The sequence below is a fragment of the Scomber scombrus genome, chromosome 17, assembly GCF_963691925.1.
Source record: "Scomber scombrus chromosome 17, fScoSco1.1, whole genome shotgun sequence".
NCBI classification, from domain to species: domain Eukaryota; kingdom Metazoa; phylum Chordata; class Actinopteri; order Scombriformes; family Scombridae; genus Scomber; species Scomber scombrus.
In genome coordinates, this window is record NC_084986.1 from 17,326,295 (window position 1) to 17,337,113 (window position 10,819).

Sequence of the window (10,819 nt, forward strand, 5' to 3'; positions counted from 1 at the left end):
TCTAACCACTAGACAGACCACTGCACTTCTCCTGCTTCATTCATACTGAGCTTGTATGTTGTGTGTTTGTCCTAGATGTTGCATGAGAGCTGTACTTCCTGCATATCCTCTTTTTGTTTCATGCTTCTTGGGAATTTCTGTCATTACAATGCATCACTTACTTCCCTACTAGCTCTCTTCACCAGCTTGCAATTGGAATACTAGCATCAATACGCTTTGCTACAGTTATCTGGCTGGAACACTAGTTTCATGCACCAACAGTTGGAAAAGATCAGTGTAATCTGATGTTGTATAAACTGCTGAGCAACTGTTTTGAAGTGTGAGGGTGCTTTGATAGCAAGATCAGAAACACTGGTGATTCAACAGGATACTGACACATGGTGGTTGTACACGCTCTCCTTTTGTACAATAATTGACAAGTAAATCTTGTTGGAAAATTGACTGATGATCATGTGGGCTGTGGAAAATTACATAATCCTAAGCATTACTAATATAGTGAATACTATGAAATGTTTTTTTTGATTTTTTTGCTTACTAACCAAAAGGGTAGCTAAAATGCCTACTGTCTACCTTCCTACTGGACCTTTAAAATGTATAACTGTGGAAAAACTAATATGTTTTAAGGAATAGTGGAAAATATGTTTATTTAATTGTGTTACAATTGGACAGACACAGGCTAGCTGTTTCCCCCTGCTTCCAGTCTTTATGCTAAACTAAGATAACCAGCTGCATATTTAATGTACAGATATGGGAGTGGTGCAGGATGGCTGTCCGGAGGATGAGAGGACTTGCCTGGGCTTGTCAGGCTCCGAGATATCGTTATCTTCTGCCTTCCATTTAGCAGTGGTGATTTCACAGCTCATGGACACTTAATATGATATAGTCTCTGGCTTTTTTGTATCTAGTGCCAGCAAAAATTGTTGCCAACACTAGATATCAGCCGCTAACAACGTAGTCTAGATAGCATGCATTGACTAGGAGGGCTAACTTGGCTCATTTACTATATTACATGATCTACACTCCCTCCCCCCCCCCCCCCCCTCCAATTTTAGTTAGTTAGTTGAGGAGAAGGTAGAATTTCAGTGGAACAAGATTTTCTTGGGTTGACTACAGCCCTGATTGTTCTAAAAGTAAGTCAATAGTTATTCACTTAGGTCACAGTTAGCATTGGGTGTAAGTCTAATTTAACTGTTATGTTCGTTAATAAATAACAGTTGAATCTTTTCATGTCCCATGAACCAAATTATGGAGAGTAGTATCAATAAAAGTATTGATAAGAATCATTATCGATAAGCAGTATCAATATTAATATTCTAACGATACACCTCCCCAATTGTGGTCTAGTATGCAATTTACACAAGGGGGATTAATATTTGCACATTTATTGATTTTGGATTTTTAATGAGGTAGAACGAGGAGATTTTAATACATTTTAAATAAGATAATCAAACTTTTTTGTGGAAATCCCTTATTAGAAACAAATTATTATTCAAAGTAGAGTACTTTTATATGAATCTCCTCACATGTCTAGGACTAAGTTATTTCCTCCAAGAGCAACTCCTGCAAGAGCTGACATTCACAGGGCACATACCAGTGTACACACCAGTGTAAATATGGTCCCCATGTTTAGGATGTAATCAGTGCGTGAGACGCAAATGTTTTCATCTTTGATGTTATCATTGAAAGAAATCGTACAGACAGCAGGTTTCTCTTTTGCGATTGGTTGTCTGTGTTAGACATGCAGACACACACAAAACACATAAAATATAAATCCTGTGACCTGTCTACCCCAAACTATCCTCATCATTATGCAAAACTATTTTAACAACTCTGGGAGTTTTCAGCAAACAGCCCAACACAGCTGGGCCACACGGACTTTTTAAGAGTTCATTTCTTTTACAATCTGCATATTTTCACAGCAGCAACAACAACAACGAGGCCAATATGCCTAAGCTGTCTCAAAAAAAAGCTGTAGTGTTACCACAATGGCCACAAAAAGACGAGAAGGAGTCAAGGGAGTATGAAGTGTAACAAGAGGAGAGAACCAAGATTTATCTCCATTCATTAGAGCCCGCGACAGATTTCAAGAGTTGTGCTTCAGAGGAGCAGCAGCAAGCTAAGGGTGGGGGGAGTGGCTTGTTTTTGCTCACCATAGTGTTTTACATCCAGACAAATGAGGGAGCTGGCAGGAAAATAATGAGGGATGGTGTGTTAGAGAGAGGGAGAAGGAGGAGAGTTAGAGAAGGAACAGGGAGTGAGGAGTTCAAGTAATGAAAGAGAGACAGAAACTGTGAGAGAGGGTGAGCCTTTAGCCAAGAACAGGCTCTTAAAAATTAATACAGTGATCTGAATTCATCCCGAGTGCATTGAATAATTGAGAAGTGTCTTTGAGCAGAACGGATCGTGTGCTGTGTGACACGGCTGGGATGGTGAAGACGCAAGAAATGATGGGAGACTGTGCGTGAGAGAAACAAAAATCTGCTTTGCTTTGCTTTCTTTCTTGCCCAGCCTTTTGACAGCCATTTGCACAAAAGAATAAATTGATAAATATAAAAACACCCACACAGGTGGCTTAAAAACAAAGTAGTCAACTATAGTATGTTGGAATGTTTCCCAGCCTGGACTATTTATGACAGAAAAGCTGATGAATTAAGTGCTTCCATGGACAGACAGACAGTGAGGCAGAAGAAACGAGAGGAGAGAGAGGGACATACTTGCTGGTATCCACTAAATGCCCAAAAGTAAAGGTTTTTCATGGTTTCAACTGGAACTCTTAGTTCCAATTAAGGGATGCTACAGCATACAACAACATTTCCAATAATAGTGTGATTTACATTTTATGGGAAGTTTGGGGCACTTTCTTGCACAAAGTCAAGTCCACAAAGTTAGGTTCCTGAATTGGATGTGAAAGAGAAATTGACTGGCCTGTCAGGAGCTCTGACCTCAACCCCACCCAGCACCTTAAGGTTCAACTTTAGCACCGGTTGCAAGCCAGACCTTATCTCCCAACATCAGTACTGAACTCACTAATGCTCTTGTAGGTGAATGGGAGCAAATCCCTACAGCTAGGTTCCAAAAATGCCTCTTGGAGTAGTGGAGGCTGCGAGAGTGATGTTCAACATTTACATATGCGCACGTTGTTTTGGTGTCCACATACTTTTGGACATATGGCGTAATTCTAAGACGTAAAATCTGAACAGAGAGCAAAATTCCTTGGGCATCTAAGTAAAGAAATGTGTCAATTGATTGGAAATGGAACTAGAACAGAGCCTGGGGGTTTTCCTCAACGAAGAGCTTGACTGCTCAGGGTGTCACTCCATTCAGACTTGGAGGGGTGCCTGGAGCTGGTGGGTTCCCATAACCCAGTGCCCCTTTAGCCTCACACACCCTCATACCCCCTCCATTGGGAATCACAGCCAGGGGGCAGTTGTAATACACCAATTTGGAGCAAAGCTTGTTAATTTACTCCCTCAGCACCCCCCCCCCCCCCCCCCGCCTCCTCCTTCTACTGTCTTCACGCCCACCTCCCAGCCCCCTACACTCCCCCTTTTTATTGCCTTTTTGCTTCAGTTCCTTCAGCTTGGCACTGTGCCAGCTCGATCTGAGAGGCCTCCTGATTGTGTTCCAAGTACCTGCACACACACACACACACACACACACACACACACACACACACACACACACACACACACACACACACACACACACACACACACACAAACCCCTCTTTCCCCGGCTAATCTTTTCTGGTATTTTCTTCAGTATCATAAGAATTAACTTACAGTCCTCAGATAATAATGCTTTAGCTCCATTACAAGAATAAATTCCAGCCAATAGCAGCTCGGTCCTGCAATGATATTCATGACTGACACAGAGATCTTATTGCCCATAAAGACCTCATCCCCACTCTGCATTGATGGACATCCTATGAAAGGGCTAATGGTATTTTCTTTTTTTTGTTAGTCCCTTCCCTTTTGTCCATGCTGTCCTGCTCTGATAGGAACAATAAATAATTTCAGCCATAAAGAATCAACACTTTCAGCGTGCTAGGCCATTAAAATGATAATCAACATGCCTGGTGGCCTTATGTGGGGCTGTTTTCCATACGCCTCCAGACAAAGTCAGATGGGGGAATGTGCGGAGGGTGGAGTGACAGCCTCTGTGTGTATATTAATGTGTGTGTGTATGAAGCTTTTGCCATTAATGATCCTCTGATTTCACTTTGTGATGTGACAGATCAGATGAAAAATGTGTGTTTATCTGTGATTATAATGTATTGTTTACTTGTGGTAGTGGCTAGTAGGGATCCAAATAAATGAATGAATAAGTAAATAAATGAACTCTTGTGGTAATGTCTTTGTGGTTTGAGCCAAACATGATATACCACCAAATATCCATCAACCATCAACTACACAAACTCATCAAAGATTTGTGTGGTTTTCTGTTAATCACATACTGTTTTGATGTCAGATATGGATGCTAAACATGATCAAAGGTCCAAAATATGAAGTTAACACATATAGAAATGCTCCCTGCAAGTTGAAAGCGTAGGATTCAACCTGCCCTGAACGCTTTGTTTGTGATATTTTTTTTTAGCTGGCTGACGAGCTAACGTTGGCCTGTTGCACATGCCCATAAACAACCGTCCGTTCCATAGCCTTGGTTGCTAAGGTTTGATTCATGTTGTCCACTTTCATATTTTGGCTCTGACATGTACAAATGTATTTGAGAAGTTGAAATTTAAAGTAAAGAATGAGAAAATCAGTGAATCCTAGTACTACTTTGTTAATGGTTCGTTGACGGAGAATTCTCAGCTGCTGGAAGTCGGCTGAGATGCAACTTGTGTAAGTTGGCCAATCATAACAGAGTGGGAGCATTGCACAAAGGAACAGTATATCATAAATAAAGAGTTCTTTGAATTGTAAAATCATGCAATGATATTCCAGTAGAGCCCCAGAATAAAAATATAGACCAGTGAATATGCATAATATCGCCCTTTTAAGACTAAAGTAGGTGTAAAACATCAACCTTATATTATACTACTTGGTGGTCTTAAAGATGGAAGTTATGTAATGAATGAATTCTGGTGAGTTAAACTAATTTTAGACCCCTGTGTAAATTAAGACCTGCAGCATAGACTCACAGTAATGAACCCAAGTGATAAGCCTGAACATGACCGGGCATATGCACTGTATATGCCTGTGCATGTCTGCCTGTGCGGGAATGTATAGAGAGTTCAAAAACAAAACAAAAAAAACACGCACGCACAAGAACTAAGCTGTCAACTTTATCTCAGTTAGAGAGAACTGTACGTACTGTGCATGTGAATACATGTAGCCGTTAAAACGTCTTAACCTAAAATGAGAATATAACAGTTGTATGTGTGTGTGTGCATTTATGTGGAGTATCACTGTGACATAACTAGGTCTTGGCCTGTGATAGGCAGCTGCTGGGAGCAGGGAGCATGTTACAGCAGGGTTAAGTAACACCAGAGCACAAAGTTCACTGCAGCCAGGAATACTTGCACGCACACGCACACGCACACTGGGACGCATACACCGGCTTGTGTACTTGCACACCAACACACACAGGTGAATCCTAATCCTTTGATTATGCAAAGACACACAGATGAAAGACGCACACACTCAGGGTGTTACAGGCATGTTTACAGGTGCTATTTTGAGATGCAGCCCCATCACTCGTCCCTGGCCATAGCAAAGCTTCTCTTAGCACACATTTCAGCAGCTCCGAACCAGAACTGCCCCCTCTAGGACAAAACTCCTGCTGGAAAACCCCAACACAGGTTATGATTCTGCAGTACCAAAAAAGGCAGACAGCTCTGACACTTGAGCTGATGAACTTTTGACAGCAACCAAGCATGATTTTGATTAGATTGTATGTTAGACAGCTACTAAAAAGACTAGAGTTGGGTGTCTTTTGAATCTTTTTGATACAGAAGAAGAATTTCAGCACTGATATGAACTTTCTTTAAAACCTCAACTTAAAAAATATAAAATAAAAAAACTCACTTAACAAAAGAAGCCAGAAGTATTCCTCAAATTTTAAATATTGTCTAGACACAAGAAGCCTTACACTTTTCCTGAATAAACATAAATAAATACATCTTCATTTACTTCAGTCTGATCAGGGAGTAAGTCAACAAGAGCATGAATGTGAGCAGACATTTGATGCCAGTTGACAGTTTTCAAAACTCAGTGCTGTGGACAAACAAGTACATGATCACACAGCATGTTTCTATTTAAAGCATGTGAAGTGCCCTGTCTTGGTTAAAGACAATCTAAGGTGATAAAACATTTCCTAGTGTTATGCCTGGTTGCCTTAACCTACTTTTACAAGGGCTAATGCTTAACTGACAAAGATATGAAGTAGAATGACGTAAGTGGGAACCTGGGAGAGAAACCCAGGGGGATTACTAGGATTTGCTCAGCAAATCCCCTCAACAAAGGTGCCCTGGCTGCATGAAACTGTAGGTGTTCAAACCCGACTCTGTGCAGAGGTGAAATCTAAGAGTCTCTGAGAGTGAAATGGAGAGTGAAGAGGCTCTGAAAAAGTCCCTGTATAGAGGTAGTCCTCTAAACACCTGGCTCTGTGGGCCACCTTTGGTTTCATTAGGTCTTTACGAAAAGCCTGACTGCCGCTTGTGGCTTGTACAGGTCTTAAATGTTGAGAAACCTGCTCTTGCCTTTTGGACTGTGGACATTTATCATCCAAAAGAAAAGTCTCTGTTTGTGTTTTTCATTTACACTTTACACATTTATGGTACCATGTTGTGCCACGACTCTGTGTTTAGAAATAACAACTGGAGTCTGTAATGAAAAAGAGTCTCTTATAAGAAAACTAAAATAATGCATACGTTGTGAGCTGTAGCAAGTTTTACTGACAGACCATGTGTAACACTAAACCACTGACAGCCTGGCCCTCATGCCCGAAATTCCAGGAGTAACAGCCCTGCACGGTGACAGTGAACCCGGCCTTGACTTGGTGGGGCTACACACACACAACCTCCCTCTTTTCTCCTCACTGAACCATATCACATAGCAAAACTTGAGAAGCCCTGACAAAATATGGCCTATAGGCTCCACACCCCATGGGACTGGTCCTTCAGCCTCTGATGGGTGTTAATCTCTGCTCTCTGACCTTTTGCTCCTCCCTCCCCCTCTGTCTCTTTTCAAGGGGCCCCATATGTTTTTTGGGTGACCAGATCGCGCCTTTTAAAAGTAGCTTTACCCTTAACTCATGGCAACCCAGTGGTTATGTAATTCTCCCGTGGCAGGATCAGCAACCTTGGCAGTCGCCTACCTGACCCAAGAGACTGACGAATGCCTGCCAAGGTTTACATAACAAATGGCAAACAGGGCAATACCACTGTGCCTACAGTAACACGGCAGAAATATAGCCTCTAAATATAAATGCAGAAAAAAAAAAGTTTAAAAAATGAAGTGAATAAACCATATGGTCACTATAAATTCACTATTCACAACCACAGACACACTAAATGACTGTAAATGCACCACATGGATTTTCATAGTGGAGTTTGTTTTGCCTGTATAGCAGAGGTCTTCTCGGGATTCACATTTTTCCACAGAGCATGATCGTTATATCATTGTTTACATTCAGCCCCTGTCCTATTAATGGATTAGCTGCTGTTCAGTAAACTGTCTTATGTAATTGTATCGTTCTGTGAGTTAAAATAGGCTACTGTGTTTCCAGACAAACCGGTTTCAACGTTTCTGTTTGCTCTAATTCCAGCCATGTGACTGACTGAGGCCTCCGAGGAATATTATCCACATAACTCATCAGAAAAGTAAAATAAAAAAAGAACAAAGAAAACCTGCACCTGATGCAATTTCAATCAAAACTTCACAATCTTGTGGTCATATATGTATTACATTTTCTGATAACAAAATATAACGTTTTGTTATATTTATTATATGGTTATGTGCAGTTCACCAAAAAAACACCGTGCTTAAATAGATTAATGATCTTGAATGGCCCCCTGTGGATATTTTTTTTTGCGATTTCAGAATGATCTGCAATTTCCATTAGAATGATAATGAGGAGGTATAATGAGTGCCAGACTTTCAAAATAGACGCTTGTAAAAACATAACTGCGCTGGCATAATTGTGTGCGTGCGTGCGAGTGTCTGTCTGTGATTGAACGTCAGTGGGTTTACAAGCCACATGCTTTTTGTTTTTGTTTTGATGGAGGAAGGAGGGGGCTGGGTGGACGAGTGGTTGGTGGGACGACTCTTACCTTCCATCCTGCTGAGCTGTTGCTCTCGCCTTTGTCTTTGAAGTAGGGGATGGATCTGACCATCCAGTCATAAATTTGGGACAGTGTCAGTCTCTTGTCCGGCGCGCTCTCAATGGCTTTGGTTATCAGATCGGCGTAGGAGAGATTCCCCCAAGCATTACGGCGAGATGATGCTTTCCTTGGGGTCTGCTGAGCAGCCAAGCTGCTCGGGGTCAGTGCGCCAGAGGAGGCCGTCGGGGAGTGCGATGAGAGCGGGGAGCCTCCGCTCTCGTGGCTGGGGGAAGAGAGAGCTCCATCGGCTGCGGGGCTGTTGCTGCTCTGGTCCTCTGACGCCACTCCAGAACCATTGATGGCCGTAGGGGTGGCACTGTCCTCTTCATCATCATCCTCCTCAGGTATAATATCTGTGTCATTGCTTTCTGCTTTCACCGCGTTCGAGTCTGGTCGTGGCAGCGGCCAGGTGCAAGATCTGGGCCGCTTTTGAGGCTCGAAATCTGGGTCGATGACCACGTCTAATTCCGGGAGTGTGTCGGGGAGCGGAGCCTCAGCCATTGTCTCCTGCCCCAGTCACAATGTCGCCCCCGCTGCCAGTTAATAAAGTTATAAGACAAGAAATGAAGAGCTGTCAAAGTCGCATCCCATGAATGCGCGCTCCCGTCCTTTGTTGCTATTCCACAGCAGAGAAGTCCAAACACCACCAAGAGCAACTTAGTTATTAACGCCTGTTGAGGACATACAAAAATAGTAAATAAACCAAGCACACGTAGTCAGAGCCAAATCTACATCCGATTATACAAGAAGATATGAAACACTGCAGCTGAGTGTGAAGGTTAAACACACAAGAAGCTTCAATAATCTACTTCTTTCTAATGACAGGGCTTTAAATGAAGCTATTGCCTCTCTGAGCTTCACTACATTCATAAGATTACTCTACTTGCTCATGAATTGGAGCGCTGCACAAAATCCCGTCCTGGTGCAAGCAGCTGAATCCACCTACTGGAGATCAATGGTTCATGAGAAAGTGCTCAGACCTCATCTCATTGTGGGAATAAATAATCTCCAAAGACTTTAAAGGAAATACCTTGCGCTCCGTGGTACCAAAAAAACAGAAGAGACTAGATCCCGGATTGTCCACTTCCAGATGCCATCTTGCCACTTTTCTCTTTCACTCCTCAAGTGCGCTCTGCGATATAGAGACAGATAGATAGGATGTATGCAGGGCAAGTCAGTGTCGATGTGGAATAAGACTGCCACCTCACTCTGGGTTACTACTGTATCTCGATTTGTTCTCCTCACAGAGCTGCACGCATACACACACACACACACATACACACACTTACGCACACACATAGACACAAGCATGCAAGTCGATCAAGGTCCAGCCCCCTGGATCCTGTGCATGGGATCGCCTTTTAAAGAGACACTAACCGACCTACAGGACGGCGCTGCCTGTGAGCAGACTGGGACACGTCCTGACATGTTGCTAATGGGCACAGAATAGAGACACATAGCAGGAAGAGGAAGGAGATCTATTACATCGGATTGATATATTAATTTGAGAGAGATTAGAGAGATTAGCCGATAAAAGTGGTGTTTACATACCCAACTTTAGGTTGTCACTTAGGATCAGTAAAATAATAAGTGGCTCTAGCTACAGGTGTGCTGCAGGTTTCCTACTTTTTTAGAAGCCAGTCAATTTGATGAATTTTAGACACATTTTAGAGCAGCAACTAACAATTGTTTTCATTATTAATTCATGTGTGGACTATTTTTGTCAATTAAACAATAGCTTACATAATGTATGTAGTTTAAAATCACAGAAGACAGTAGGCCTACGAAAATATTCAAATGAGAAGCAGGGACCAGTGAATATAAGACATTTCTGTCAAGAAAACGATTCTTAATTGATTAATCACCTAATTGTTGCACCGCTAAATCAAAATGAACTCTTATCATCCAAATGTTCTTTTTTAATTAAATGGTAAAGTGTAACCTATCTTTACAGATTTATGTCATGGTACCACTAAAACATTGTCAATGTAAACTCAGTATGAATCGCCATAATAACAATGCCAGATTAGTATTTAAGGAATTTAAGGCTATAAGCGTTTCATTTTTACTAGATTGTTAAATTGAATGTAAGTCAATGAAATATGTATTAATACCCTACATTTCATATCACATACGCTATGATTTCTGCCTCAACATCCCTGTATTTCTTTTGCCATCACCCTCTTGTTGCTGGTGTTGTCTGATTGTGCCTTTAATCAGCGAGGCAGGCTGTCGATCACTTCTGTCAGGGCGCGCAGGCCACGCCCCCTTTCTGGAGCCCGTTCCACCTCGTCCAGCATGACGTCAACCCGTTTATTAGCCAGAGATAAGGGAGAAATCCTAGATGGGTCTCCATCTGTAAGTGATGCCCTGGACCTCCCCCTCTTCCTCCTCCTCCTCCTCCTCCTCCTTAGCTGAATCAAAACAGCCTAGTCCACGTCTTCTTTGTTTCACCGACGGCTGCAAGGTGCGCGTCCACCTGCGTGCGCTCGC

The 10,819-nt window shown here is 42.2% G+C and overlaps 1 protein-coding gene across 1 annotated transcript in view; it reads right to left on the bottom strand.

Annotated features, from left to right (window-relative positions):
• foxo3b (forkhead box O3b) overlaps positions 1 to 9,586 on the bottom strand; it is a 45,323-nt gene extending 35,737 nt beyond the window's left edge. The window contains exons 1-2 of the mRNA XM_062436696.1: positions 9,357 to 9,586; positions 8,276 to 8,997 (exon numbers count right to left, since the gene is read on the bottom strand). Of these exons, the coding sequence (XP_062292680.1) occupies positions 8,276 to 8,827 (552 nt within the window). The 5' untranslated portion in view covers positions 8,828 to 8,997; positions 9,357 to 9,586. The remainder of the gene's footprint in view (positions 1 to 8,275; positions 8,998 to 9,356) is intronic.
• Between the last annotated feature and the right edge of the window lie 1,233 nt (positions 9,587 to 10,819).